This window comes from Mytilus edulis, chromosome 4 (genome assembly GCF_963676685.1).
Source record: "Mytilus edulis chromosome 4, xbMytEdul2.2, whole genome shotgun sequence".
In the NCBI taxonomy this organism is placed as follows: Eukaryota; Metazoa; Mollusca; class Bivalvia; order Mytilida; family Mytilidae; genus Mytilus; species Mytilus edulis.
The window spans coordinates 594,901-611,944 of record NC_092347.1 but is presented as its reverse complement, the minus strand read 5'-3'; the positions used below and the strand labels follow the sequence as shown (position 1 = coordinate 611,944).

General features: G+C 35.0%; 1 protein-coding gene across 1 annotated transcript in view; it reads right to left on the bottom strand.

Annotated features, from left to right (window-relative positions):
• Nucleotides 1–17,044, bottom strand: part of LOC139518707 (ferroxidase HEPHL1-like) — a 51,146-nt gene that overhangs the window by 7,418 nt on the left and 26,684 nt on the right. The window contains exons 8-10 of the mRNA XM_071310177.1: nt 14,703–14,980; nt 12,762–12,973; nt 8,868–9,018 (exon numbers count right to left, since the gene is read on the bottom strand). Coding sequence (XP_071166278.1) covers nt 8,868–9,018; nt 12,762–12,973; nt 14,703–14,980 — 641 coding nt within the window. The remainder of the gene's footprint in view (nt 1–8,867; nt 9,019–12,761; nt 12,974–14,702; nt 14,981–17,044) is intronic.

The following is a 17,044-nucleotide window of genomic DNA, read 5'->3' as shown; positions in this document are numbered from 1 at the left end:
TAGGTTTCTATGTTTGTTGTTAGTTGGGTTCGTGTTGCTTTGTCTTAAGGTTTCTATGTTTGTTGTTAGTTGGGTTCGTGTTGCTTTGTCTTAAGGTTTCTATGTTTGTTGTTAGTTGGGTTCGTGTTGCTTTGTCTTTAGGTTTCTATGTTTGTTGTTAGTTGGGTTCGTGTTGCTTTGTCTTTAGGTTTCTATGTTTGTTGTTAGTTGGGTTCGTGTTGCTTTGTCTTAAGGTTTCTATGTTTGTTGTTAGTTGGGTTCGTGTTGCTTTGTCTTAAGGTTTCTATGTTTGTTGTTAGTTGGGTTCGTGTTGCTTTGTCTAAAGGTTTCTATGTTTGTTGTTAGTTGGGTTCGTGTTGCTTTGTCTTAAGGTTTCTATGTTTGTTGTTAGTTGGGTTCGTGTTGCTTTGTCTTTAGGTTTATATGTTTGTTGTTAGTTGGGTTCGTGTTGCTTTGTCTTTAGGTTTCTATGTTTGTTGTTAGTTGGGTTCGTGTTGCTTTGTCTTAAGGTTTCTATGTTTGTTGTTTGTTGGGTTCGTGTTGCTTTGTCTTTAGGTTTCTATGTTTGTTGTTAGTTGGGTTCGTGTTGCTTTGTCTTTAGGTTTCTATGTTTGTTGTTAGTTGGGTTCGTGTTGCTTTGTCTTAAGGTTTCTATGTTTGTTGTTAGTTGGGTTCGTGTTGCTTTGTCTTAAGGTTTCTATGTTTGTTGTTAGTTGGGTTCGTGTTGCTTTGTCTTAAGGTTTCTATGTTTGTTGTTAGTTGGGTTCGTGTTGCTTTGTCTTAAGGTTTCTATGTTTGTTGTTAGTTGGGTTCGTGTTGCTTTGTCTTTAAGTTTCTATGTTTGTTGTTAGTTGGGTTCGTGTTGCTTTGTCTTAAGGTTTCTATGTTTGTTGTTAGTTGGGTTCGTGTTGCTTTGTCTTTAGGTTTCTATGTTTGTTGTTAGTTGGGTTCGTGTTGCTTTGTCTTTAGGTTTCTATGTTTGTTGTTAGTTGGGTTCGTATTGCTTTGTCTTTAGGTTTCTATGTTTGTTGTTAGTTGGGTTCGTGTTGCTTTGTCTTTAGGTTTCTATGTTTGTTGTTAGTTGGGTTCGTGTTGCTTTGTCTTTAGGTTTCTATGTTTGTTGTTAGTTGGGTTCGTGTTGCTTTGTCTTTAGGTTTCTATGTTTGTTGTTAGTTGGGTTCGTGTTGCTTTGTCTTAAGGTTTCTATGTTTGTTGTTAGTTGGGTTCGTGTTGCTTTGTCTTTAGGTTTCTATGTTTGTTGTTAGTTGGGTTCGTGTTGCTTTGTCTTAAGGTTTCTATGTTTGTTGTTAGTTGGGTTCGTGTTGCTTTGTCTTAAGGTTTCTATGTTTGTTGTTAGTTGGGTTCGTGTTGCTTTGTCTTTAGGTTTCTATGTTTGTTGTTAGTTGGGTTCGTGTTGCTTTGTCTTTAGGTTTCTATGTTTGTCGTTAGTTGGGTTCGTGTTGCTTTGTCTTTAGGTTTCTATGTTTGACGTTAGTTGGGTTCGTGTTGCTTTGTCTTAAGGTTTCTATGTTTGTTGTTAGTTGGGTTCGTGTTGCTTTGTCTTAAGGTTTCTATGTTTGTTGTTAGTTGGGTTCGTGTTGCTTTGTCTTTAGGTTTCTATGTTTGTTGTTAGTTGGGTTCGTGTTGCTTTGTCTTAAGGTTTCTATGTTTGTTGTTAGTTGGTTTCGTGTTGCTTTGTCTTAAGGTTTCTATGTTTGTTGTTTGTTGGGTTCGTGTTGCTTTGTCTTAAGGTTTCTATGTTTGTTGTTAGTTGGGTTCGTGTTGCTTTGTCTTTAGGTTTCTATGTTTGTTGTTAGTTGGGTTCGTGTTGCTTTGTCTTTAGGTTTCTATGTTTGTTGTTAGTTGGGTTCGTGTTGCTTTGTCTTAAGGTTTCTATGTTTGTTGTTAGTTGGGTTCGTGTTGCTTTGTCTTTAAGTTTCTATGTTTGTTGTTAGTTGGGTTCGTGTTGCTTTGTCTTAAGGTTTCTATGTTTGTTGTTAGTTGGGTTCGTGTTGCTTTGTCTTTAGGTTTCTATGTTTGTTGTTAGTTGGGTTCGTGTTGCTTTGTCTTTAGGTTTCTATGTTTGTTGTTAGTTGGGTTCGTGTTGCTTTGTCTGAAGGTTTCTATGTTTGTTGTTAGTTGGGTTCGTGTTGCTTTGTCTTTAGGTTTCTATGTTTGTTGTTAGTTGGGTTCGTGTTGCTTTGTCTTTAGGTTTCTATGTTTGTTGTTAGTTGGGTTCGTGTTGCTTTGTCTTTAGGTTTCTATGTTTGTTGTTAGTTGGGTTCGTGTTGCTTTGTCTTTAGGTTTCTATGTTTGTTGTGTCTGGGTTCGTGTTGCTTTGTCTTTAGGTTTCTATGTTTGTTGTTAGTTGGGTTCGTGTTGCTTTGTCTTTAGGTTTCTATGTTTGTTGTTAGTTGGGTTCGTGTTGCTTTGTCTTAAGGTTTCTATGTTTGTTGTTAGTTGGGTTCGTGTTGCTTTGTCTTTAGGTTTCTATGTTTGTTGTTAGTTGGGTTCGTGTTGCTTTGTCTTAAGGTTTCTATGTTTGTTGTTAGTTGGGTTCGTGTTGCTTTGTCTTAAGGTTTCTATGTTTGTTGTTAGTTGGGTTCGTGTTGCTTTGTCTTAAGGTTTCTATGTTTGTTGTTAGTTGGGTTCGTGTTGCTTTGTCTTTAGGTTTCTATGTTTGTTGTTAGTTGGGTTCGTGTTGCTTTGTCTTTAGGTTTCTATGTTTGTTGTTAGTTGGGTTCGTGTTGCTTTGTCTTAAGGTTTCTATGTTTGTTGTTAGTTGGGTTCGTGTTGCTTTGTCTTTAGGTTTCTATGTTTGTTGTTAGTTGGGTTCGTGTTGCTTTGTCTTAAGGTTTCTATGTTTGTTGTTTGTTGGGTTCGTGTTGCTTTGTCTTTAGGTTTCTATGTTTGTTGTTAGTTGGGTTCGTGTTGCTTTGGTTTCTATGTTTGTTGTTAGTTGGGTTCGTGTTGCTTTGTCTTAACATTTCTATGTTTGTTGTTAGTTGGGTTCGTGTTGCTTTGTCTTAAGGTTTCTATGTTTGTTGTGTCTGGGTTCGTGTTGCTTTGCCTTTAGGTTTCTATGTTTGTTGTTAGTTGGGTTCGTGTTGCTTTGTCTTTAGGTTTCTATGTTTGTTGTTAGTTGGGTTCGTGTTGCTTTGTCTTAAGGTTTCTATGTTTGTTGTTAGTTGGGTTCGTGTTGCTTTGTCTTTAGGTTTCTATGTTTGTTGTTAGTTGGGTTCGTGTTGCTTTGTCTTTAGGTTTCTATGTTTGTTGTTAGTTGGGTTCGTGTTGCTTTGTCTTAAGGTTTCTATGTTTGTTGTTAGTTGGGTTCGTGTTGCTTTGTGTTTAGGTTTCTATGTTTGTTGTTAGTTGGGTTCGTGTTGCTTTGTCTTTAGGTTTCTATGTTTGTTGTTGTTTGGGTTCGTGTTGCTTTGTCTTTAGGTTTCTATGTTTGTTGTTAGTTGGGTTCGTGTTGCTTTGTCTTTAGGTTTCTATGTTTGTTGTTAGTTGGGTTCGTGTTGCTTTGTCTTAAGGTTTCTATGTTTGTTGTTAGTTGGGTTCGTGTTGCTTTGTCTTTAGGTTTCTATGTTTGTTGTTAGTTGGGTTCGTGTTGCTTTGTCTTTATGTTTCTATGTTTGTTGTTAGTTGGGTTCGTGTTGCTTTGTCTTAAGGTTTCTATGTTTGTTGTTTGTTGGGTTCGTGTTGCTTTGTCTTTAGGTTTCTATGTTTGTTGTTAGTTGGGTTCGTGTTGCTTTGTCTTTAGGTTTCTATGTTTGTTGTTAGTTGGGTTCGTGTTGCTTTGTCTTTAGGTTTCTATGTTTGTTGTTAGTTGGGTTCGTGTTGCTTTGTCTTAAGGTTTCTATGTTTGTTGTTAGTTGGGTTCGTGTTGCTTTGTCTTAAGGTTTCTATGTTTGTTGTTAGTTGGGTTCGTGTTGCTTTGTCTTAAGGTTTCTATGTTTGTTGTTAGTTGGGTTCGTGTTGCTTTGTGTTTAGGTTTCTATGTTTGTTGTTAGTTGGGTTCGTGTTGCTTTGTCTTAAGGTTTCTATGTTTGTTGTTAGTTGGGTTCGTGTTGCTTTGTCTTAAGGTTTCTATGTTTGTTGTTAGTTGGGTTCGTGTTGCTTTGTCTTAAGGTTTCTATGTTTGTTGTGTCTGGGTTCGTGTTGCTTTGCCTTTAGGTTTCTATGTTTGTTGTTAGTTGGGTTCGTGTTGCTTTGTCTTTAGGTTTCTGTTTGTTGTTAGTTGGGTTCGTGTTGCTTTGTCTTAAGGTTTCTATGTTTGTTGTTAGTTGGGTTCGTGTTGCTTTGTCTTAAGGTTTCTATGTTTGTTGTGTCTGGGTTCGTGTTGCTTTGCCTTTAGGTTTGATGTTTGTTGTTAGTTGGGTTCGTGTTGCTTTGTCTTTAGGTTTCTATGTTTGTTGTTAGTTGGGTTCGTGTTGCTTTGTCTTAAGGTTTCTATGTTTGTTGTTAGTTGGGTTCGTGTTGCTTTGTCTTAAGGTTTCTATGTTTGTTGTTAGTTGGGTTCGTGTTGCTTTGTCTTAAGGTTTCTATGTTTGTTGTTAGTTGGGTTCGTGTTGCTTTGTCTTAAGGTTTCTATGTTTGTTGTTAGTTGGGTTCGTGTTGCTTTGTGTTTAGGTTTCTATGTTTGTTGTTAGTTGGGTTCGTGTTGCTTTGTCTTAAGGTTTCTATGTTTGTTGTTAGTTGGGTTCGTGTTGCTTTGTCTTAAGGTTTCTATGTTTGTTGTTAGTTGGGTTCGTGTTGCTTTGTCTTTAGGTTTCTATGTTTGTTGTTAGTTGGGTTCGTGTTGCTTTGTCTTTAGGTTTCTATGTTTGTTGTTAGTTGGGTTCGTGTTGCTTTGTCTTAAGGTTTCTATGTTTGTTGTTAGTTGGGTTCGTGTTGCTTTGTCTTAAGGTTTCTATGTTTGTTGTTAGTTGGGTTCGTGTTGCTTTGTCTTAAGGTTTCTATGTTTGTTGTGTCTGGGTTCGTGTTTCTTTGTCTTAAGGTTTCTATATTTGTTGTTAGTTGGGTTCGAGTTACTTTGTCTTAAGGTTTCTATGTTTGTTGTGTCTGGGTTCGTGTTTCTTTGTCTTAAGGTTTCTATATTTGTTGTTAGTTGGGTTCGAGTTACTTTGTCTTAAGGTTTCTATGTTTGTTGTTAGTTGGGTTCGTGTTGCTTTGTCTTAAGGTTTCTATGTTTGTTGTTAGTTGGGTTCGTGTTGCTTTGTCTTAAGGTTTCTATGTTTGTTGTTAGTTGGGTTCGTGTTGCTTTGTCTTAAGGTTTCTATGTTTGTTGTTAGTTGGGTTCGTGTTGCTTTGTCTTAAGGTTTCTATGTTTGTTGTTAGTTGGGTTCGTGTTGCTTTGTCTTAAGGTTTCTATGTTTGTTGTTAGTTGGGTTCGTGTTGCTTTGTCTTAAGGTTTCTATGTTTGTTGTTAGTTGGGTTCGTGTTGCTTTGTCTTTAGGTTTCTATGTTTGTTGTTAGTTGGGTTCGTGTTGCTTTGTCTTAAGGTTTCTATGTTTGTTGTTAGTTGGGTTCGTGTTGCTTTGTATTAAGGTTTCTATGTTTGTTGTTAGTTGGGTTCGTGTTGCTTTGTCTTTAGGTTTCTATGTTTGTTGTTAGTTGGGTTCGTGTTGCTTTGTCTTTAGGTTTCTATGTTTGTTGTGTCTGGGTTCGTGTTGCTTTGTCTTAAGGTTTCTATGTTTGTTGTTAGTTGGGTTCGTGTTGCTTTGTCTTTAGGTTTCTATGTTTGTTGTTAGTTGGGTTCGTGTTGCTTTGTCTTTAGGTTTCTATGTTTGTTGTTAGTTGGGTTCGTGTTGTTTTGTCTTTAGGTTTCTATGTTTGTTGTTAGTTGGGTTCGTGTTGCTTTGTCTTTAGGTTTCTATGTTTGTTGTGTCTGGGTTCGTGTTGCTTTGTCTTAAGGTTTCTATGTTTGTTGTTAGTTGGGTTCGTGTTGCTTTGTCTTTAGGTTTCTATGTTTGTTGTTAGTTGGGTTCGTGTTGCTTTGTCTTAAGGTTTCTATGTTTGTTGTTAGTTGGGTTCGTGTTGCTTTGTCTTTAGGTTTCTATGTTTGTTGTGTCTGGGTTCGTGTTGCTTTGTCTTAAGGTTTCTATGTTTGTTGTTAGTTGGGTTCGTGTTGCGTTGTCTTTAGGTTTTTATGTTTGTCGTTAGTTGGGTTCGTGTTGCTTTGTCTTTAGGTTTCTATGTTTGTTGTTAGTTTGGTTCGTGTTGCTTTGTCTTTAGGTTTCTATGTTTGTTGTGTCTGGGTTCGTGTTGCTTTGTCTTAAGGTTTCTATGTTTGTTGTTAGTTGGGTTCGTGTTGCTTTGTCTTAAGGTTTCTATGTTTGTTGTTAGTTGGGTTCGTGTTGCTTTGTCTTAAGGTTTCTATGTTTGTTGTTAGTTGGGTTCGTGTTGCTTTGTCTTAAGGTTTCTATGTTTGTTGTTTGTTGGGTTCGTGTTGCTTTGTCTTTAGGTTTCTATGTTTGTTGTTAGTTGGGTTCGTGTTGCTTTGTCTTTAGGTTTCTATGTTTGTTGTGTCTGGGTTCGTGTTGCTTTGTCTTTAGGTTTCTATGTTTGTTGTTAGTTGGGTTCGTGTTGCTTTGTCTTTAGGTTTCTATGTTTGTTGTTAGTTGGGTTCGTGTTGCTTTGTCTTTTAATTTCTATGTTTGTTGTGTCTGGGTTCGTGTTGCTTTGTCTTTAGGGTTCTATGTTTGTTGTTAGTTGGGTTCGTGTTGCTTTGTCTTAAGGTTTCTATGTTTGTTGTTAGTTGGGTTCGTGTTGCTTTGTCTTACGGTTTCTATGTTTGTTGTTAGGTGGGTTCGTGTTGCTTTGTCTTAAGGTTTCTATGTTTGTTGTTAGTTGGGTTCGTGTTGCTTTGTCTTAAGGTTTCTATGTTTGTTGTTAGTTGGGTTCGTGTTGCTTTGTCTTAAGGTTTCTATGTTTGTTGTTAGTTGGGTTCGTGTTGCTTTGTCTTAAGGTTTCTATGTTTGTTGTTAGTTGGGTTCGTGTTGCTTTGTCTTTAGGTTTCTATGTTTGTTGTTAGTTGGGTTCGTGTTGCTTTGTCTTAAGGTTTCTATGTTTGTTGTGTCTACTCCTATTTATCTGTCTTTTCTCTTTTCTTTTAGTTAGTCATGGCGTTGTCAGTTTATTTTTGATCTATCATTTTGACTGTCCAGCTGGTATATTTCTCCCTTCTTTTTAATGTAAAGATATTAGATAATAACCAAGCTACTTGTAGATCAATAACGAGCAGACACTGACGTCGATGTCTTGAATATAGGGGGAAGTAAGTTTAAACAGTAACATGTAACTGAAGAAGTATAAAGTAACACAATTTTCCTCATTGTAGAGAATGCTGTAAAATGTGATGTCCTCATTGACGCTATCTTATTACCATTTTACTTTAATGTTGTATGTCATAGAATCAGTAAGACGCATGGCTGGCTTAGAGAAACTATATCCCTTTTTGATGTTAACGTTTGTGACACATTGATGGCTTCGGATGTTTGGTGAAATGCTGTCATAAAGTCATCACAAAAGCTTAGATATTACACACAATGGAATAATGATCTATTTCGTCTTTTCTTATGTACCATTCTACTTTGTTAATATTGAAAAGAAGATATGGTATGATTTCCAATGAGATAACTCTACACAGGAGAACAAATGAAACAGAAATTAACCCCTATAAGTCACCGTACTGCCTTCAACAGTGAGCAAAGCCCATACCACAAAGTCAGCTATAAAAGACTAAATAATTAAAATTATGTAAATCAATTCAAACGATACAACTAACGGCCTAATATATGTACAAAAATTGAACGAAAAACAAATATGTAACATATAATCAAAAGACAACCACTGAATTTTAGGCTCGTGACATTGGACAGGCACATTCATACAGAATATGGCGGGATTATACATATTAGCGGAATCCCAAGTCTCCCCTAAACTGAGATAGTGGTATAACAGTATAAGAATATAAGAACGATCCATACAAACCAGTTGAAAAGGCTTAACTCATCAGACAGATGAAAATACAAATACTACAAATACAAGTGGACATTGCCGGGTATTTGTACATCCCAACAACAAAAGGACACTAAGTACAGATCTGGGAGTACTCGGAGTTACTTACAGCTAGTTCAAAGCCACGAAACGTAACAACTAATAAAAAAAATCATGCATCTAAGACTAAATAAAATATTCCGTACACGGCTTTATAATATTTTGAATCAAAACGGTACAATGCATCATATACATGTAGGTATATGTATGTTCCAGACCGTAAAAACTTTATATTCTAACTATTTAAAAAACATCACGCTAATCAACTCTGTTAATCTCTCTTGTATTTAGCATGTCGATCAGTTAAATATTAATTGAATTACGATCACTGAAATTGAAGATATCTGAAGTAAACATAATATGGGAGGACAGCTTTTTCAGAATGTTTAGCATCTTTACAAAAAACTGCAAATGCAAAGGAACATGCATGAACTGCAAACATGTACATTTTAAATGTAAAAAATATAACGTTTCTTGTTGTAGCAAGTGTCACCTTGGGCGAGTGTACCAAAATATGATTCAGATATTCAATTAAACAAATGCCTAATTTCAATTGTTCGTTTGTTCAGTTTATCCATCTAATTGTAATAATGACAATTTGTAAGACTAAAACTAAAGATTGTGATGAACAATTTAAATATAACCCATATGATCCAATCACATGTATGGTCAGCTCTTACTAGACCATACGCGTATACTCATATGGTCCAACCGTACGAGTATACGTATACGGTCCGGACCGTACGCGTACGGACCAAATACTCATATGGTCTTGAACATGTATACATAAGCAGGATACATACCTCTTAAAGTGTTTACTTCTCTCAACATATCATTTTCTTGGTCAACCATTTTACCATTCATCATGGCCAAGGATATACTTTGATTGAAGTACCAGCTATCTTGTTCAAACCAATTCATCATCATTAGGAACAATTCTTTGTTTACACCACGCTTAAAATCAAATATGAAATTAGATTGACAAATCGTATCTTATTGACATAGGTCGGTGTGACGTATTACTATGTAGCCACTATTGCCAATCACCATAACTTAATATTGTTCTTAAACTAAGTGATATATTTTATAGACATTATTTAGTAATTGTTCGGTGTTTACCAAGTCTCCGTGTTGTAGACATTGATCTATAATGTTTAACTTTTATAAATTGTGACATTGGTGGAGAGTTGTCTCATTGGCACTCATAGCACATCTTCTAATATCTATGTATTGTACAAACACTATAGCCAAACACCATAATTATTAGACATTATTCTTTCATTAAGGGTATACGATACAGTTACAGGGGAGGTAATTACGTTTCTAACGTAAAATGTTATTTTCGCGACTTCAAACAGTGACATATCGGAAATAGTTGCATTTTTCCACTGTTTTTTTATCATTCAAACTGATTGAACTTGAAAACGACTTCATGCCCCCCCTTTTTTTAAATGAGATTAAGTTTGATTACATGTGACGATTATTTGTATCAACTTTCATAAATAGGTCAATAATGCATTTTTTTTTAAATTTGATTAATATACAGTAAAACATGACGCTTTTTTTCTATATTCATGAACATTTGATAAATTTGTTATGCATTTCTGTCGGAAGGAAAACTACGTCCACAAATCCGATTTTTTTTAGCACATATCTGATATTTCGACTTCATTTTACTCAAAAAGTAGCACATGAAGGTATATTTTGTATTACATATTTGATTTAATCGGGAAACAAATAGTCTATTTAAAATTTTCATCAAATTGTCATTATGGGATCAAAACTGTATCGTATGCCCTTAAGTGATGTACTATATAGACACTATTGAGAAACACCAACAATTTGAAATTGTTAAAGGTGGATCAAGAGATATAAAACACTGGCAGGGATTTATTTGCCCGCATCCTCTATTGTAGCAGCTCAGGAGATCTAGATTTAATATATTGATAGGGATTTATGTGCCGACATCCACTATGAAAGGCAGCTCAGGAATTATAAATCACTGGCAAGAAATTATGAATCTGCATCCCCTGTGAAAAAGTCCTCAGTAGATATAAAATACTGACATCGAATTATGATTCCACATCACATTCGAAAGGTAGATCAGAAGATATAAAACGCTGAGAGGGAATTATGAGCACACATACATTGTACCCTGTGAAAGGTGTCTCAGGAGAGATATTTATTACATTTTTACAAACCAGCACGATCGTTGCGAAATTGCTTCTTTAATTGAGATGCTTAAAATGCACGGACCAAAATTTATGGTGAACGGAGGTTCGATGTGGCGGACGGGATACTGTGGAATAGCCTTCCAACAAATCTTCGAAATGAACAATGGCTAAAACTATTTAGGAAAGGACTAAAGACGCATCTATTCACAGTTGAATTTGTGGATCGCTCATAGTTAAGATCTGGAATTGTGATTGGTTGTATGTGACTGATGTTGATTTTTAATATTTTGTACATTTTGGACTGATTTTATGTGTTTCTGTTTATTTTGATATATCATTTTTATTTTTATTTTTTACAAGCTGTAGTATTTCAGTTACTTATTTTTAAATACAAAATTCATCAATTTTAGAAATATTTAGATAAGATAACAAATTTTAAAATTTTTACTTATTCATTAATAATTCTTTTAATTCATCTATAACCAAGTTTCTGGTGTCTTATCTTTTTATAGTTGATTTGATATTGTATGCTTTTAAACATATTTTGGTCTATTTTTAACTTTGTAGTTTCGTGTATGTACGAACTTGTGTATATTTATTTTATCATGTAAAGCGCTTAGAGTAATTGTAGTTATATATACTGCGCTATAAAAATGCCTTGTAATAACAATTATAATAATATAAAAAAAACCTGGCAAGGAATTATATGCCTACATTCCCTGTGAAAGGCAGCTCAGGAGATATAAAACACTGGCAAGGAATCATATGCCCACATCCCCTGTGAAAGGCAGCTCAGGAGGTATAAACTACTGACAGGGAATTATGAGCCCACATCCCCTGTGAAAGGCAGCTCAGGAGATATAAACTACTGACAGGGAATTATGAGCCCACATCCCCTGTGAAAGGCAGCTCAGGAGATATAAACTACTGTAAGGGAATTATGCGCCCACATCCCCTGTGAAAGGCAGCTCAGGAGATATAAAACACTGACAGGGAATAATGAGCCCACATCCCCTGTGACAGGTAGCTCAGGAGATAAAAAACACCGACAAGGAATTATGAGCCCAAATCCTCTGTGAAAGGCAGCTCAGGAGATATAAACTACTGACCGGGAATTATGAGCCTGCATCCCCTGTGAAAGGTGGCACATGATATATTAATCACTGACAAGGAGTGATCAGTCTATATCCCCTGTAAATGTTGAACCTGCAGATATAAAATCCGGACAGTGACGTATGAGCTCATATTCTTTTTGAAGGGTGAACCAGATGATATAAAAAATAAAATAACAACAATACTGAACTCCGAGAAAAATTCAAAACGGAAATTCCTAATCAAATGGCAAAATCAAATGATAAAACATATCAAACGAATGGACAACTGTCATATTTCTGACTTGGTACAGGCATTATAAACTCTAGAAAATACAACAAATGGAAGTTTTTAACGACCTTGACTGGCTATACAGCCCTTGCACGGTCGGCTCTAGAAAATGGTGGATTGGACCTGGTTTTATAGTCCTAAACCTCTCACTTGTATGACAGTCACATCAAATTCCATTATATTTATAACGATGCGTGAACAAAACAGACAAAACAGGCGAAATTGTCAAAATAGGGATTCAGCCATTATCACCGTGTCACAATTGCAATAGAACTAAAACAAACAAATATATAACAAAAAAGCACAACAAAGGCAATGTAAAATTTGACAACCACATGCATTGCTACTTATAGATATATTTAAAATTAACCCAAATGACTGAATGGCGAGGTTCACATCAACTCGAGTAGAGAGTCGCTTGTTTGATGTTACTGAATATTGCGTCACACACGAAGAGATATAAAATAATTTTGTCGTTCAACGTATTTTCAATATTATAATGGAACAATAACATAATGACATACTTATAGAACAATAACATATATTATCAAAAGCTAAAAGTACATAAATACGTCATATGTACCAAAAAAAAAACCACCCAAACACACACAAAAGTAGCACGTACAAAGCATACCAGCAAAAATGAAAATATTACAAACAACACAACATTGATATAAAATTATTTTGTAGTTGAAAGTATTGTAAAATCGTAATAGCAAATTAAGATAATTGTATTTTAATAGAACAAAACCATAATGACGGGATGTTTAAAAGTACAGAGCCACGTCATATGTACCACAGAAACACGAAAAGTAACAAGTACAGAGCCACGTCATATGTACCAAAGAAACACGAAAAGTAACAAGTACAAAGCACACCAGCAAATACAGAAAGATAATACAAACACGTTGATGTATAAGTACCGAGCCACGTCAAATGGGTATTACCAAAAACAAACCAAACAGTAAAAGATATATAATTGATAGAACAAAGACAAATAAAAGAACAATATAACACGTTATTAAGATGATGAGCAGTGTCAGTACTCTAGCAAGGCATGTGAGCCAAGTATCCCCTATCAAAATATTAAATTATGTGTAATATGAAAACTGACATCTATCGTTTCACAAAGTTTTTTACCTGCCTTCCTCGGGCATTCAAAGAACCTGGTTTACAGATAAGGAGTGGGCCGATCAAACCGGAGTACTGATCCCTAGCATAATCAACAAATGATTGGTAGGTTTCTGTTACACATTGTGGATCTTCTTTTGTTGGGCCATAATCCCATGGTACAGTGAAGATATACCGACGTTGTTGTCCAGGCATTGCAGCAGCACCGGAGACTCTACTGCCTGAAAGATAAGAAATTAAGACAGAGATACCTGCCGTCTGTTTGATATAACTGTTCGTATTTGACTCCAAATACTTGAACGGGTATAATTCGTCTGCCATTTAGTGTGTCATAAAAATTCTGATTATTTTCAAATTATAAGACTATGATAAACCTGGCAGTTAGTGGTTAATTTTTCTTCAATAGAATCTATATTCCTAGGGGTTTAATTCGCTCAGTAGTAATTATATCACGGATACTTACTCCCTGTTCGATAATAATTCAACAAGGATGAAGAGCTCTTGTGTCCTTGTTTTGAGATGTAAATGCAGTTTAGGCGGGTCTTTACTGAATTTGGTTATAAACAGGAATTCTTCAAATTACAGAATAAGTCTGCTTTTAAAAGAGTACAATTGGTACCCATATGAATACCTACAACTTTATTACTAAACTATATATGAATATTACCAAGGAGAACATTTACAGCTTCAATCATATCATCACGCCTGCAGTAAGTTTATTAAGCATATTTATCTTTCTTATTAAACAAGGATTGAAATGAGTTGCAGCAGAAATATTTGCATTCAGCTTTACCAAACGGCGTTTTGAATAATAGGTTACATTTTGGATGGAAGTGCAGTGTCAAGGGTCAAAACAGTCGCAGAATCAAAAGGACCATAAAAAGCACGTACCTTTGATAACTTTTTACACTCCCAAAATAACTCATTCCACCATTTTCATATATTTCAATACAAAATTTAATAAGTTCTTTGATATGAGTTAAAGAAGTAGTTAGAAGCACTGACTGATTAGTTGTAGAAGACTTACTGGAGCAAACATGATATTTTACTGACTGATTAGTTATAGAAGACTTACTGGAGCAAACATGATAGTTTACTGACTGATTAGTTGTAGAAGACTTACTGGAGCAAACATGATAGTTTACTGACTGATTAGTTATAGAAGACTTACTGGAGCAAACATGATAGTTTACTGTTTTTGTGTTGATTCATTAAACAATACATAGTAGATACCTTTAAATGTTCACTAGTTCACCAGAGGCATTTACATCAAATAGTCCTTTTCATTGTATGTTTTCGATTGCCTATGTTGCAGTTCCATGTTTCTGTCGTTCTGTTAGTTGATGTGGTTCTCTCGGTTTCAATTTTGTGACTAAGATTTGTTTTCGCTAAATCGATTTATGACTTTTGAACAACGGTATACAACTGTTGCCTCAATTAAGCTTTGGTTATGATATGTTTGTTAACAAAATGACATCACTGTGGAGCTCACCGAAAAAATAAAGATGAATTCAAAATTCAATTGTAAAGAACGTCTGTATAGTATGTACGGCATACCACCACTATTTTATTGGCTGCTTTGTCGGTCGGTTCAAGCACAAACCGCCTTGAAAGTACTCGAAGTCTGTTTCTCATTCTTGAAATAGATGTATTATGTACACCTAATGTCTTCCATACATATATAACATGTATTATGTACACCTAAGGTCTTCCATACATATATAACATAAAAAACATATAAAAAAGGAGGTGTTGTATGATTGCAACTAAACTAATCATGATTGCAAATGAGGCAAATCTCCACAAGAAACCAAAATGACACAGAAATTAACAGCTATACGTATCCATACGGTCTTCAACAATGAGTTAACCACATACATGTATTGCGATGAATTTTTAAACAATGTGATAAGCTAGACTTTAAAGTTATAATTATCAGTGTTTACTTACTGTATCTATCGTTTTTATAAAATGCTCCTTCGTTATCTTTGGTGAATGCAAGACCAAATGGATTAAAGGAATAAGGCCGGCTAGCTTTGTTCAAAAGTATAATTTCTAGCATTTCCCCTACTTCAACTCTAACTGGAGGCCCAAGTACCCCCAAATGTTTCTCGTCTTTATAGCGCCTTTTTCGTCTTTGAAATGTTCCGTCTGTATACTCAATGAAAACTGCCTTAACAAAACGGCCTCCAACAGCTCCATCGCTTGTGAAGAATCGTTCCTCTATCCTAAAAATATTGTAGTTTTTGTAATTTTACTGCAAATGTATAGGATTTGACCGTAGAGCTTTATTATAATAATAGGTGTAACATAAACACTTTCACACCCTTTAAAAAGCAGCATTCAATGCATTGTATATATGCTACATCACAGCTATACTATTATGCGTTTTTCTAGCTTTTAGTTTGTTTTCCTTTGTAAAGGAGTGACGTTGATATTCGTTTATTGACGTGTTTGGTTTTAATACACGGTAAGTAACGATGTTATCCTTAGCTTATCCTCCGTAATAAAACACTATTTGCTATATACGATCAGAAGCAAATTGTATTTATTCATTTTGTACGTCAGCATAGAAAGACTCGTCCCTTCAACATGAAATCACTTTCTTTTCTACGTGCATCTGTGTGTATGTCCGTGGTAAATAGTTTTGCTCTCTATTTTAAATCTGTACCAGATTTTGTGTAACGTGGATTTTTTAGGCTTAACGCTGAAGGCTATGTAAAGGACAAAAATCTACAAAAATCGTGTCCTCTTTCAAACTGTAAAACTCCATAGATTTAAGAAAAAATATTTACCGCTAAAGAAGAAACCAAAGATAAGAGTATGTTGCTGATCATGCTGAGGAGTATAGTTTCACTCCTTGTTCATAAATAAAGGCAACGGTAGTATACCGCTGTTCAAAATTCATAAATCGATAGAGAAAAAACAAATCCGGGTTACAAACTAATACTGAGGGAAACGTATTAAATATAAGAGAACCACGACACATCAGAGACACAACACCGAAATGTAACACACACAGAAACGATATATAATGTAACAATGGCCATTTTCCTGACTTGGTACAGAGCATTTTATGAAAAAATGGTGAGTTGAACCTGCTTTTGTGGCATGCCAAACATCCGGCTTTAATGTCAGTGTTAATTATAACATTAAAATGACAACATAACACGACAGGGTTACAATACATAAACAGATAAATGGGAGAAAATAAAGGATAGAGAAACAAACAAATAACAGCCATCAAAAGGTAACAGGTTAAAAATATATTTATACGACAGACGCACGCTACGTCTACACAAAACTATGCTCAGATGTAAAAAGTTTAAAAACAATAACAACTACAAAGTTGAAGATCGCCGAGGACCAAAATTTCCAAAAAGTTGTGAGACACGTGTTATCCGCCTGGGACAAAAACATCATTATCAAGAAAAATACATAGTTTTGCAAACAGTAAATTTTTAAAAATGATTATATAATAGATATACATGATTAAACTGAAGTAGTGACTAGATATAGAATAAAAAAGAAAACATTACAAAATCAGAGCCCTGTTACACAGGCACTTAAGCTTGTTTCTGTCAATATAGGGCTTACTATTCATACCCGTACGAAAAATCACAAGGTAGCTCACGGAAATTTTCAATGTGTTCGCTTTAACCAATATTTTATTACTTTAAATAAAACTGTGCAATCCCATTGGTCACATTTTTCTGGTTTCTAGTATAAACAGGTAACCAGATGAATTTGACCAATCAGATTGCATTGTTATCTTAACTTTCTAAGTAAACCGGAAGTTTGAAACTCCAAATTCAATGGTCTGGAAAAAGGTCAATAATTTGCATCTCAAGTGTGTTATTCAGCTGTTTGAGGGAAATTCTCAAGGTACGTGAAAGTTGTTTTAGTGTAAAAATAAATCAATTACCGACAGACTGGTGTATGTTTATTTGTGAAAGGGGCAAAGAAAAGTAACAAAATATTGGTTGAAGCAAACACATGGAAAATTTCCGTCAGCTACCTTGTGATTTTTCGTACGGATATGGATAGTAAACCCCATATTGACAGAAACAAGTGACTGTGCCCTGTTAGCCATGTAAATGTAACGCCTAAAGTGACGTCACATTTAAATTTCTAAAACAAGTTCCGAAAATTAAGAAAGAATTTGGATGAAATTCAAGATTAGATTTGTATGACTTATCTAACTTCTATTAATAACAGTGAAAATTATAATAATAATTAATATTTAATTGTAGTAGTTATAAGATAATTAATTGTATTATGTAGCTTTGTGG